Raw genomic sequence first — 13,941 nt, forward strand, 5'->3', positions numbered from 1 at the left:
TACTGTCTTCCTCCTTCCTTCAATCCACACTGGGATCCAGGAGCAGGGGATATGAAGGTGTTTAGGGTTATTTCCTGCCCTGGAGGACTTATTCTAGTAGGGAGACAGACATGCATGCAAGACAATCTCTGCACCCTGTGATGAATGCAATTCACGTTTTTTTACCTGTTGCTTGCTGCACTTATTATAACATAATAAGGTGGTCACCTTCCTGACACACATAGTAATCTGCATTTTTCTTGTTCCACCTAGATCAGGGGATCCCAAGCTTCTGTGTATATAAAAATCACTAAGAGCTTGTTTCAAATGCAGATTCTAGAGGCTCATTCCCAGAGTGGGTTGGTGGTCCTCTAGCTCCTTGCTGGTAAAATGCGGTCGAGGGATCAGTAGCAGAAGCCTTCCCTGGAAGCTAGAGAGAATCTGCACTTTTCCCAAGATGCCCAGATATTCACAACCACATTAAACTCTGAGATGATGTAGTCCAGACTTGTATACGGGCAACTTATATAATTTCATTAACCAGTCATCCCAATAAATTTAATAAAAAATACTGAAAAATAATGAGTCTAGCTCAGTGCTTCTCCAGACTCGACTGAGACCCATAGTAATAAATACGTTTTCTATTTGAGACCCAAACACACTGATATCCATTTGAAACTTTAGCAAACAATTCTAGCTCTTATGTAAATGAAACCTGCATCATTATTATCTATCCTTCTTTATTCTCACTCTTTTTATTTCTTGAATGCTGGTCACCACCACCGAATTGATTTCCTATCCCATTAAGATACTGCAATCTACCATTTGAAAAACACCGCTCTAGTGCAGTGACTTCATCAGCCGTGTTAGCCTGAGCAGAGATGAACCAGAAACTGGCTCACCGAAGGCAGAGGTTGCCACCATTTATTTCACTTTCAGGGTGCTCTCTAGGAGGGAGGAAGGGGTACAAGAAAAAGCATCCTTCTGAATCCCAGCAGCTCGGCAGCTTTGGGAAGCTGCGTGCCTTTTCTTGCAGCTGGGTAATAATGCCCCTGGTTAGAGACACCCTCAGTTCAGTCTCCTGCGTCAGCTTTGGGAGGAAAGAGCTCCACAAGCAGCTGAGAAGCTGCAGGAAGGTGTTCGTGTTTGGAAAAGAGCCGAGTGCTTCCACGAGGAGCGCCTCACTGGGCGAGGCAAAGGGGCGCACTCACCTTCAGAGAGCCCAGACGCCCTCTTCCCCTGCTCTGTCACCTGAAGGCTCACAGGGATGTCCAGAAACTTTTCATAGCAGTCTCCATACCACACAAGGAGCTCTTGGTTCTGGTAGATCTCCTTGCAGCTCTCGTAAAATATTTGCCCTTGACATTGCACTGCAACTAGGTTCTGCTCTTTGGGGAAACGGGCACAGTTGACGTAGGCCATCCAGTTTCCTGCACCTCCTTTTCCATCTATAAAGTGGCTCAAATAACCATCTTCAAAGATCTAAATGAAATAAGACATGAAGTTTGGAATTTACTTTTTTTGTGTGTGTCCGTAACCTGTGAAATAAATTTACTTGCTAAAAATTTAAAATTCAAATTCCACATTTGAGTTCACTGAATATATTTATTAATATTATTGTCAAACCTAAATAGTTTACTAGCTTAAGGATATTTTTACAGGCGGCGTGGCATTTTTAGACTCTTATTTTTATTAATTTTCTTATTTCCGAATTTATAAGGGAAACAAGAGGTTACATTTCCTACCGCTTAAAGACACCAACTAGTTTCGTACTTTATCCCAACCTGACTTTCGTGCATACTCATGGAGCCACACTTTGATTCTTTCCCTGCTGTTGGCAATTCCACTTTCTCCAACGTTTTACTATTATAAACCACCCCGTGAATAACATCTTCCACACGGTCTCAAACTATATTCCTGGAAGTAGAAATTCAGGGTCGAGGGAGGGAGTAGCCGATAAATTCTGACACACGGCCCTGCGGCCAGTACGCCCCGGACACAGTCAGGAGTCTCGTTTTTACAAATCCTTAGCCAACTTCATAGATAAATGATATAAAAAATTTTTCATTTGTTTTCATTTCCTTTGGCACTTTCTCAGCATCCCTCTACCATATTTAAATCAATTGGTTCTGTATATAAATATAACAAACGGTATGAGAGTTTTTAAAATGTATGTGCCATGGCTAATCTTCACAGACTAAAATGGCTTCAGGCACCGCAAATCACGAGGGACAAAGGATTACTGCCCTGCGCGTCTGTCCCCCTCTCCCACAGGGGTGCAGGCCGAGACTGGTCCCCATCAGAACCCCTCCCACTTTCAGTCAGCCCACCAGAAACAGACTTACCTCCCACATCAGAGAATTGTCCCCGTAGGCCTTTACTTCACTGGCGTTGACCACTTTACCTTGAAAGGGCCCAAACCTGACTCCTTTGGCAATGAGGCTGCAGCAGAAGACACCAAAATGCGGGACTTCGCCAAACAGCATCTGCCGGAAGCAGAGACCTGGGGAAACCCCAAAAAGGGAGGTGAGTGAGGAAACTGACTGCAGTCACTTAAGGAAAGAAACCCACGCCAGGAGCCCTGCACCCACCTTCTGGTAGCTGAAGGGAGTTTTGATCCAGAGTTGGAGGGAGAGAATTAGGTCCTACGAAAAGGCAGGGTTAAAATTTTACTTTTCATTAAAAAATATTATGAAATCCTTTTATGTCCTCCCTGCATCCTAGAGATAACAGTTATCTTGAGTTTGATGTTTTTTATTTTTCCCGCTTCTTTTACATATACAATTTCTCCTTTGAGACTCAGAACAATCCTTGCATGGTTATGTAATGAACCCCATTTTGCAAATTTAAAAACTTGAGAATCTGAGATCATGCTGATTTAGACTTAGGTCAAGGTAGGTGGCCGAGCTAGGGCCCCTGGAATTACACGAGGCTCTCTGGAGGAGCTCTCTCCGGCGTCCTGGTCGAATCTGAGGCTCAGCTGACAAGTCCACTGCATGAACCATTTCTCGCCTCACCCACAGATCTCACTAAAACCCACCTTAGGAGTCGGGCACTTAAGCAAGTAGGGCCGCCCACATGAGCCTGGCCTCCACAGGCCCCATCCGGGATGGAAGTCCATACACCATAACCCCCGCCCCCGGACTCAGACGCACCCAGAAGTGCGCCTTTACCAGAGTGGTCTGTGGGGACCAGGAGGCCTGAAGCCGCATGGTGCAGGGACGTCGAGCGCTCTTGGCTGGGAAGGACCCCGTACAGAACTAGATGCAGGTCCTCCTGGGTGAAGTGGTAACGATGAGACGTCCTCTCCTCGTTCGGGAGTTTGGGGCCATCCTCAGACTGCTGGCTGGGGAGGCACGGTAATAACTGGGAGGTCTTCGGCCCCTCAGGTAAGAGGGACGTATCCACAGGGGGCGGCGGATTGAAAATTTCAGGTTCATAATAGTGGCCACTGTCACTTCGACTACCAGCGTAGGCCAAGTCTTTACCGGTGGCGCCAGGATCCTCACGGCTGTCCTCGCGGCCGCCGTTCGGGAATGGTTGCAGCTCCTTGGGGAAGTAGGGAAATGGGTACCACGGTGGCAGCTTGCCATGCCAGGGCAGATCGTAGAGTGGCTCCCTCTGCAGGGCCAGGCCAGGGCTCAGGAAGGGAGGCGCGGTCCCGAAGGCGAAAGGGGGCATGGCCGGCGACGCAGGCACCGAGGCCTCCAGCTGCAGGAAAGACTGGAAATCCTCCTCGGCGGCCATCAGGTTGCTCCCGTAGGGCCCATAGGATGGGAAAGGCGTGTAGTAGGGGGTCAAGTGTTGGGGGCTGCTCTGGAGCCTCTCGGGGGGGAAGCACATCCTGTCCTGGGGGCCGGCTTCACCTGGCGGCCGCAGAGCCATCCCGGGCCACAGCGCGCGTCGGGTCTGCGGGAAGAGCAAGCGCGGCTGAGTGAGGGGCGCGGGACGAGCCTCCGCCACCCAAGCCAGCCCGGGTCGAAGGGACCGGAGACACTTCCCACTCGATTCCGCAAGTCCTACCCCACAAACAAAACGAAGCAACCAAACAACGAAACAAAACCACACCAGCAATGAAACAGACACTCCCCAAATCCACCAAAACGGATGTCTTCGCAATTCGATCCCGCAAGCCCTACTCCATCAACCAAACCACCAATAAAAACAAAGCCATACACGCAGCCCCAAAAATCCAGAACGAAAATCTGCCGAGACCCGGCCGGACTCCAGGTTCCCGGTGGGCGTCGCCTTTGCCTGCCCTCTCCTAACACACCGTGACCGAGCGCGGCTGGTTTCCGACACGCACCATCTCCACCCCGCCCCAAACCCGGCTCCTGCAAAATCCGTTTCCAGCTCCCTCTCCGGCCGTCCTCTCGGTGCAAGGAAACTTTCCAGGGTCGGGGGAGGCGCCCGGCACTGCGCGCCCGGGGCCGGGCCGCAAGCCGAGCGGACGCCGCACTGGGCTTCGGGGGGCAGGTGGCAGCCGCGGGCGCCTCCGGGTCCCCGGCAGAGAGGGAAGAGCCGAGGGCCCCGGGTCGCAACGCGCCGAGAGACGGAGCCCGCGGTAGACCCCGGAGGTCGGGCGGTCCGGCTGCCGGGAGAAGGGCGCCACCTTCGGCTCCTCAGAGCTCCGCAGCCGGCGCCACGTCCCCCACGTGGGCAGAGTCCCATCACATTCCCCAAGTCCCGCGGGTAACCCCACGCACCCCACCTGGGGTCGCCCCGCGAGAGCGGGCGAGGGCCAGCGCCAGGCCGGGTGGGAGGGAGGAGCCTCGCGGGGAGACGACCCTCCGGCCCCCGCGCCGCCGCGACCCCGAAAGGCTGGAGTTTTAATGGACACCAGTTCACCGGGGCTGAGGGATGCAGCGCCTTCAGGGCCGGCGGGCCTTGAGGGAAAGATCAATGAGCCCAATAGGAAATAGAGCAGGGTCGTGACTCAGAAATTAAAGAACACGGGGTCAGGAAAAGAGGTCAGCCACGACGAAGGCGTCCGCCTGGCTCCTGAGCCCCCTGGGGCGCTGCGCTCCTGGCCGCCTCATCACCCCAAACCTGCGACTCGGGGGTGGGAGCCCCTTAAGGAGCAGACGTCCAGGAGGGCAATACGACCTCCCCAGACGAGCTGCGCCAGCCGCTGCTGCCTGCACTTGCCACCCGTCCCGGCGGACGACAGCCCAGGCCACCGCAGCGCCCCCGGACCGGCACCCACCTTCGAGAGCGCCACCGCGGAGCGGGCGCCTCCGGGCCCCGGCGGCACGCGCGGGCTCGGGACCGGGGGGCTCCGGGCGGGTCGGGCGGGCCCGGCCGGGTTTAAGAGGGTGGCGGGCGGGGCCCGGCAGCTTGGAGGACGAGGGTGGGGAAGGGACGCGGCCCACGCACGTCCCCAGGCCCGTCTCCTCCCCGCCCCCAGCAGCCATTGGCTGACACTCGACTCGCCAGCCACCAGGGGGTCGCGCTCCTGAGTCCTCAGGTCATCTCCAGACCTCCGCGGGGACCCCGCCGCGAGCGCCGCGTCGGGCGGTGCCGCCTTAGTGCCGGATTCCGGAGCCGAAAGTCCCGGCAGGCGTTGCCCAGGGGTTTCCGATAAGTCCCCCTGCAGCTGGCACGCCGACCCGGAGCCCGCGCCCCGGGGCCGCCCCGCTGCCTTTCGGCTTCGAGTTCCCACGAGCCGAGCCTGGCCGAAGACGGCGGCAAAACCCAAGGGCCAGGAGGACATTTGTCCCTGGTACCGGCGACGCCGTAACGCTCCCAAGGTTTCGGGTGGTCGTTTAGCACGCTCGGGGCTTTCACCTCCAAGTCCCTGTCAAAGTCGGAGGAGCGGCCCCCTCGCGACCTCGGACGCGCGGGGCTCTGAGAAGCCAGGTCCAGACCCAGGCCCGGCGCTCCAAGGCCACATTCGTGTTCTCCGGGCCGGCCATCGAGGGAAAGAAAGGGTCACTTAGGCGCATTCACACTCACAGTTGCAGGGTGAGGTAGCCCTTGCGATGCCGGGTGACCTTGGCCGGAGTCCTCGCCACCCCCGCCGCTGCCTCATCTGCAAAATGGGGCGAGCGCTGCCCGCCTCCGGGCGCGGAGGGCCAGAGTGATGGGCGCACACCCCGACCCCGTGCGGCCGGGCTCGGTCACCAGACGTGGAGGGAAGGAAAGAAGGAAACGTCCCTCCCTCCAAGAGACGCCGCCAAAGGTCTCAAAGGAGGGGTGGGGGGGGGACCTTGCAGCCGTCGCCTCCCGCGCGGCCGAGCGGGAGGAGGGAAGGAGGAGCGGGACCCCCGCCCTCCCCGCCGCCCGCCGCTCCCCGTGCGGGGCCAGGTCTCTGCCCGCGACGCCGCCGTGACGCCCGCGCTGTCCGCGTCCAGCCAATGTCCCGGTCGCAAAGAGCGTCGAGATGAGGGGCGGCGAGTTGATTCCTCAACTATCTCCCCAACAGGCGCCCAGGCTTTCCTTCTCGCCCTGTTCCGCGCCTCACCCCGCGCTTAAGAGCTTAACTTGTATATAGGATGAAGAAGAGGAATCTTGTCCCCAGGGCCAACGCCTCTGGGAAGGATCATGTACTTGGAAAAGCAGAATAAGTTCCGCCGCGGCTTCCTTCCGGAACGGGCCCACCCCAGGACTCCTACACCCACTTCCATCTACCTGGTCATAGCCCCCCAGACCTCACCCGCAGCATTTGAAGACTGATGTGCCCACCCTTGGGTCGTCCGTGGACGTCAAGGCCATTGTCTAGTGCAGTCACTCACTGATTGTAGCTTTAGTTTAACTGAAGCAACATGAACCTTATCGTCAAGTCTTGTTCTGCAGAGAATTCAGAGTTTTAAGTATTTTTTAAAAATTAATTACAAACTTGCATGCTTAAATAGCTTGGAGAAATCGATAAAATAAAAACGAAAGTCCCTACCCTCCAGCGGTAACACCGATTAATAGTTTGGTTTATTCCCTACCCCCATTTCTTTAAAAAAAAAAAATACCATACTTTTAAATTATATTTATATATAGGTAGGATTTTTAAAAACAAAATGGGATTATATTTTACACTTTCATGCAATTTTTCTCACTTTCTACAAGTCATCGTTTTTATCAGTACATTAGAATTAACTTTATTCCTTATAATGGCTGCATGTACAGAAATTCATTTTATGGGTGTACCCTTCGTTTTTTAGCCTCTTGAAAGGTGTTTAAGTTGCTGCCAGTTTTCAAACACTTCAAGCAGCTTCTAGGAGTATTGTTACACAGATACTCATTTGTGCCACTGCGCCTGTAGAATAAAGAGCTAGCTGTGCAATTGCTGGATCAACAGGTATCAGCATAACGTGTTGGGAGGTAGTTCGCCCCATACAGGTATATACCTCCACCCACCCGTTTCTCCATGTCCTCACCTAACACTGAAAACTTCCAATCAAAAAAAAAAAAAAAAAATTAAAGTAAATAAATAAATAAATATTAACCTTTTTTTTTAAAAAAAAAAAAAAGGAAACTGCCAATCCTTTAAAACTACTCGTCTTTTCATGCGCAGAGCGGTATCTTATTCTTATGTGCCTTTAAGTCATTTACCCAACACACCTCCTGGGCGCCTAGCGATTGATGGGCTGGTGACCAAGCCAGACACAGGGAATACAATGGCGAGCACAGCAGCCCTGTCCAGCCCCGGTCCCCGTAACAGTCTTATGAGGAAGATAAATACTTTTGGGAATACTCGATGACCGCGTAACTCCGGACCGTGGTGGGAGCAATGAAGGGAAGAGGAGCACGTGTCGACCTAGTCTGGGAAGACGGACTTCTCTGCCCTAGAAGATTTGAAAGGACTGTATAAAAATCAACATCTGACCAGAACAAGTAGTATTCCAGGTCCAGAGAACACTTGGTGCCTGGGCCCTGAGGTCTGGAGGGAGCGCAGCTGACTCACTCACAGGAGGGAAGGCCACCGAGTGTGGAGGGCACGGCCACGAGGCTGGAGATCCAGCAGAGGCCAGGTCTTGCGAAGGACGGTTGTGAAGATGTAAGACCCTTACATCCTTACTTGAAAGTCTTTATTAAAGAAGTCCCTAGAAGGGGCTAGGAAGCTACTGCAGCCATCAGTATACTTCATCCCTAAATAATTTCAGCATATATATCATTACTTCGAGTTCAATATTTCATTATGGTTCTTTTTTTTAGGCACACCTACTGGCAGACTAGTAACCCTTCTCTCTAGCTGGTTGGCAGGCTCTAAGGAAAGCAATCAGTTCTGCTCCCTGGGCTGTAATGAATCTTACTCTGAGATCTGCTGTGACATAAGTTGGCCTGCTCATTTCCTGTTTCTGTCTGTAAATCTGACCCATCAACAATCAGCATCAAGTGTGGATCGCCCAAAGGCATTTCTAGTAAGTCCGCATGGGGTGTGGACGGTTCCTGCACAAGTACCGGAGAAAACGCATTTTCCCCTCTTTGGGGATGGAAAGAGCATAGCAGAGTTCAAAGAATGATGGATAGAAATACGTAGACTGATAGGAGAAAGTAATGGTATTTCATAGGATGGAAGCTGCTGGCTCGGCTAGACATGTGCATTGATTAAGTAACAAAGTTTGTGCAGTTTGGAGAACACTGGCTTCAAGGCAGATTCTAAAACGTATAGTAAGTTAGACCGACCAAGGATAGAGGGCTGCTGAGGAGCGAGCTCTAGGCCGCACAATGGGTGTTCGAGCTGGTGTTCCCAGGAGAGGGGCTGTCACCGAGGATTTAGTCTGGTCCTAACGAAGAACCCTCTGTGTACAATACCTCGTGAGACCTAGAAATCGTTTTTCAGTGGTGGGTCTAGGGCAGTCGTGGAATGCCCGTAGTCAGTCACAGGTAAGCGCTTGCCTGAGACGAATCACGCTCTAGGAAACGAATGTTTTGCCAAAATAATTGCAATTGTTTTGACAGTGTCCTTTTGTGCTAAAGGTCAGAAGGTAGGTAGAATTCATTTTATTGCTTTCCTAATCTTTAGGACTTAGCAAAAGCTCATCCTACAGAGAAGCTTCAAGGTCTCGATTTAAGAATTTAAGTAAGGAATCACAGTGGTGGCTCTCTGAGGTGTAATGATGCATGTGGGTATACTGTGGGTTCTTCCCAGGCCAGGTGAATAGGTATTGGTGATTTGAATGTAAAAGAACAGACTCCCAAGATGGCAAACCATAGATGCACAACTGTAAAGCAGGTGGCCTTGGGTGGGATTAGGGGAAAGAAAGTATTTAGAATTGGCACCACTGGAATGCGGGGTACAGTTACTTTAACAATAACCTGAGATGGCGAGTGAATCTGCATGCCCGTTTACTGAGTTATTTCATAGTCAGGTTAAACAAGGACTTTGTCTGACAGTCCTTTTACTATGGCCTGAATTCCCCTTTCCTTCCAGCCTCATGGGTGCTCGGCGAGCCTCGGGGAAGTTGGGATGGACCAGTCTGAACCGTGGTGTGCTCAGCCCAAGCAACCCTGAAAACAGTCAAGTTTTGGACCTTTAGGACTCTGGCTCCTCACAGAGATCTTCAAGTTGTGTCTGACTCCAAATGAGCTATGGTACGATTCAGGAATTTCAAAGAAGAGAACCTTTCTGGGAAATCTTATTCTGGCCATTCCATTTCCATAATAAATCTCTCTCGTTAGGTTTAGGCTGGTGTGCTATCGCAGGGGAAGAGCATTTTAGTCAAAAGACCAAGAATGACAGCAGCTGGTGCGCAGAGAGTGTGCAAGGGCCTTCGGACACGCAGCCGCCTCTTGGCTTTTCACTGACTCTAGAGGAGAGGGGTGAGCTTAGCAGGTTGTTACTGAAAGGGTCCTCTGCAAATCTAAGGAAACAGCTACTGTGGCCCAGAACTGTTCACGATAATTCTTGTGGGTTTTCAGGGAAGACTTGGAAGTTGAGTACTGCCTTCTCTTCTTATTATCTGTTAGAATTTTCCTTGTTAAAAGTGGGATCATTGGTTTTCCAGCATCCTTTTTGTTCTGAGTAGCATCAAGTACCTTTATCAGTGGGCATTTCTGGGGGGAGGCATAGGGAGTTTCTGGGGTCATCCATTTTAACTGGAAAAACCATGAACTTGTTTAGGGTCTTTGATCTTCTTAAAATGTTTGGGCAAATGCTGTACATCCATCAGAGGAGTTATTTCCACATCTAGCCTTTGAATATCAAATGCCTGGTTTCTGGCTTAAGGCTGTTCATAAAAAATGTGGGTAGTGTGGCAAAAGCAGCTATCTGTTGTTCTACCTGATTGTCGTTTGAAGGTGATTACTAAAATCCTCAATGAATTTGCTTTTGTTAAAGAATATAGGATTAATATCCAGTCAATCTTACCTCAAAATAAAATAGATATTGCCTTCAGTAAGGATGGTATCACATTTTGTGCTTTCTTTAGTCCTTGTTCTGTTTGATGGACCTCAGGCATACACAGGCTGCTTCCCAGGTCCTTGCAATGGAAACTTTCAAGCAAAGGCTGATCATCTGAAGGGCCTGTTAATACACATGCTTATTGATGTAGGTCAGGGAGGCTGGGCTCATAGCTTCCCTGTACTACCTTAAATTCTAAGGTCCTTCCTATTAGTCAGAAAAGGCTGATCTTAGGTCTACGGCCAAGCCACCCTGAACACACCCGATCCCGCCTGATCTTGTGAAACTAAGCAGGGTCAGGCCTGGTTAGTACTCGGATGGGAGACCACCTAGAAAGACCAGGTGCTGTAGGCATAAAAAAATAATAATAATAAATAAATAAATAAAAGAAAATAAAGAGAAGGCTGCCCTTGACTATTCAATTAAGTAATAGTTAAATTTGCTGTCCTCATCTTTTGCCCCTTAGTTTAAGGCTCTTCTGAGATGAACAGTTTTGGTCATAAGGAAAGTGATTCAAATTGAAAATTGAAAGCTCTTGCAACGAAACTAGAACAAGAGATGAACTCATCCTGTACCAGCATGGTGGCGAATAGTGGTCTATATTTAGAAGATACGGCCATCATGCGTTTCTAAAAATCAGGAGTTTAGATTTAGAAAGTTTGAGGCGACCATTGTATAATAAAGTGAACATATTAGACAGATTTTAGACATATGATTCTGGAGTTCAGGATAGAAGGTGTGGTGGATACAAATTTGGGAGTTAAGTTAGTATTTAAAACCACGAGACGGGATGAGGCCACTTTAAGTGTGAGTGTGCATCAACAAGAGAAGTTCAAATCCGAACCCTTAGTCACTGCAACGATTAGAGGCGCTAACGAAGGAAACTCAGAAGCAGCAGAAAGACAGGAGGAAACCCTAGAGAGAGCTGCACCCCCAGATCTTGGGAAACCAGCTTTCGAGAACAACCACTTAAGATACTAACAGTTGGTCAAGTGAAATGAGGACTGAAAGTTGACCACCGAGTCGCCCACCGAGAAGTCATCGGGGACTCACGATAGAGAACTGTTTCAGTGGAGTGGCGGAGACCAAGGCCTAACTGGACCGAGTTCAGAGTGGAGTCGGTAAGCGCACACAGCTCCGTCCTGCAGGAGGATGTGGAGCAAGACTGCGTTGAGATCCGAGACTTCGCTGCCTATTTGCTGATGGGGATTTAACTCTATTTCAGCCCGCCTAACTGAGCCACAGGTGCACCGTGGGTTAAGATCACAGCCCCTCACGCCCCTCACCGCCTACCCCCCCCCTCCCCCCCACCGCCAGTAAATAAATAAATAAATAAGAAAATCACAGCCCTGGACTGTCACATGGTGCTATCTTCAGAAAGGCAAAGTGTTTTTCTTCATCGATTCATTAGTTTTATAACAAAATTTTACCACGTTTCCGGAGTCCTGGTCCTATATCCCCTACGTTGAATAGGCTTTCCCTGTGCATTTTGCCTACTGTGCAGAGCAGTAGGACAATGCCAGTTTATTTCACGTATTTCCTATATGCTAACTGTTTCTCTTTCCAACTAAATTACTTTTTGGCAAATTCGTGGCTTCCAGCAGCACACTGGAATTCCTGGAGTAGAGGAAGGCAAGTCGTTCAAAATGTTGGAACTGAGTACAACTTGTTTCTTTCCAGAGTTACAAATTAAGTTCATATCTTAGTAGCTAATGCTCAGCCCATAACGCAGGGAAAGAATTATTGGCCTCAATATCATTGAAATAAAATAAGAAAAAACCCACTGCAGTAGAACTCTGATAGGGACTGCTTAGTTTCCAAATGCTTAATGTAAAAAATAAACCCTAGTTCCTAAGTGACGCTTGCCACACGGACTTTTAGAACTCTAAAAATGGTTCCATATCACTTAAAAAAAAAAAAGAAAAAGAAAGCTTCTTATATTGAAAGTTCCACAATTGATAAATTGTGTTGTGTTTTTTGTTGTTGTTGTTGTTTTGGGTAAGATATACTCAAGAATTTGAATTTTAATGAGAATATAGATAAGAAATAGGTGCTTAGCCTACAGAAGGCCTGGCCTTGGACCGAGATGGCCCCATGAAAATTGAAAATGAGTCAGATATGTTGCTTGTGCACCTCCGACTTCAGTGCCAGACAGAGCCTGGCTGTCTCTGACCACAGACCAAACAATTGCAGCCTCACTGGTCAGTTTTTGGAGATCTGTTTCTCCCAAACCAAGATGGGGGAAATAAAGATAGGTTGGAGGAATAAGAGATTCATAAGGACAGTAGAGGGTTATCCAAGGCAAACTTCATCTGCTGAGTGATGACGGATTGAAGAAAGAAGTGATACTCAAAGCACAAAACATTGCAGTTGTAATTGAGTAACCGATAGGGTTATTTTTCTGGTTCTATTTTATACAAGCGATGGGGGTTATTGTTTCCAACTGTGACAGTCAAAGCCATAAGTAGAAAAACATTCATAGCCATAAATGTCTTTATATTTAAATAGGATAGAAAATAAACAAAATAAGAATTCTAGATAAGAATCCGGAAAAAGAAGAATTAAATATGTTTAATGAAATCAGGAGGAAAGAATTCATAAAAGGTAAAAACTAAGCTTGATGAATCGAAACACTAAAAATAATGGACTAGGTAAATAAAACTTTAGCTGCTTCTCTGGAAGGGTCATTAGAATAGACAAACCTCTGTCTGGCAAGCATGACCAAGTGCGAATGAGAAAGGAAACATAACCATAGTTGAAGAGAAGCTTAAAATAACTATTAGAGATGTCTGTGTGAGCTTTTATGTTCAGGAAAGACAGAAAGCTTTAAAAGCCTGAGCTCAAAAAATTGCAAGTAAATTGAGATACTGAAATCTTACAGTATATTAAAAATCTATCATGCAGGATTCTCCTGTGTCTGGGAAGGATTAACAGCCACAGGAATGGCGCTTCTGTGAACAGCAAACACAGGACAAAGAATATGAATCCACTGTTTGGACACGTTGGGCAACAGCACAGGATCGTGACACCAGAAAGGGAAATGAATGTGACGAGTGCTACGATGCTTGAGCGTTTTACCTTTTTTATTTTTTTATTAAAAATTATTGGGGTGACACTGATTAATAAAATCAAATAAATTTCAAGTGTACAATTTAACAGTATGTCGTATATATTTCACATTGTGCCTTCACCACCCAAAATTAGATTTCCTTCGATCACCATATATTTGACCCCTTTTATCTTTCCCTCCCTCCGCCTTCTCCCCTCCCCCCTTCCCTCTGGTAACCGCTAATCCACTGTCGGTGTCCAAAAATATGAAACACCACGAATGTGTGTGTCATCCTTGCCCAGAGACAGTACTAATAATCTCTGTATCGTTTCAATGTTGGTATGTGCGCTGCCGAAGTGAGCACCGTTTTACCTTCTTGAGGCAGTTTCCACATGCAAAACAGGAAGAGGAACCCCAAAAAGAAAGGGGAACCCCAAATCAGGAAGGGGAATCCCAGTCCAAGCCCAGTGGCCTCAATGCGTTGAAGATATACAGATCAGCAGTGTGTTTGGAATTTGGGGGGCAGGATGTCAATGAGGAGTGACGTGCTCAGAGAGCTCTGCAGAGGGTTCTCCTG

At 49.0% G+C, this 13,941-nt stretch overlaps 1 protein-coding gene, 1 non-coding gene and 1 pseudogene across 2 annotated transcripts in view; 1 reads left to right on the forward strand and 2 right to left on the reverse strand.

Moving 5' to 3' along the window:
* PRDM14 (PR/SET domain 14) overlaps window positions 1–3,864 on the reverse strand; it is a 13,665-nt gene extending 9,801 nt beyond the window's left edge. The window contains exons 1-4 of the mRNA XM_011364631.1: window positions 3,153–3,864; window positions 2,571–2,624; window positions 2,325–2,482; window positions 1,191–1,461 (exon numbers count right to left, since the gene is read on the reverse strand). Coding sequence (XP_011362933.1) covers window positions 1,191–1,461; window positions 2,325–2,482; window positions 2,571–2,624; window positions 3,153–3,864 — 1,195 coding nt within the window. The remainder of the gene's footprint in view (window positions 1–1,190; window positions 1,462–2,324; window positions 2,483–2,570; window positions 2,625–3,152) is intronic.
* Window positions 3,865–10,549: 6,685 nt separating this feature from the next.
* Window positions 10,550–10,669, forward strand: LOC111742712 (annotated as a pseudogene).
* Window positions 10,670–13,623: 2,954 nt separating this feature from the next.
* Window positions 13,624–13,728, reverse strand: LOC111742724. Its single transcript, XR_002781439.1, has one exon. It is a non-coding gene; the product is annotated as a U6 spliceosomal RNA (small nuclear RNA).
* Between the last annotated feature and the right edge of the window lie 213 nt (window positions 13,729–13,941).

The sequence above is a fragment of the Pteropus vampyrus genome, unplaced genomic scaffold (genome assembly GCF_000151845.1).
Source record: "Pteropus vampyrus isolate Shadow unplaced genomic scaffold, Pvam_2.0 Scaffold99, whole genome shotgun sequence".
Lineage (NCBI taxonomy): Eukaryota > Metazoa > Chordata > Mammalia > Chiroptera > Pteropodidae > Pteropus > Pteropus vampyrus.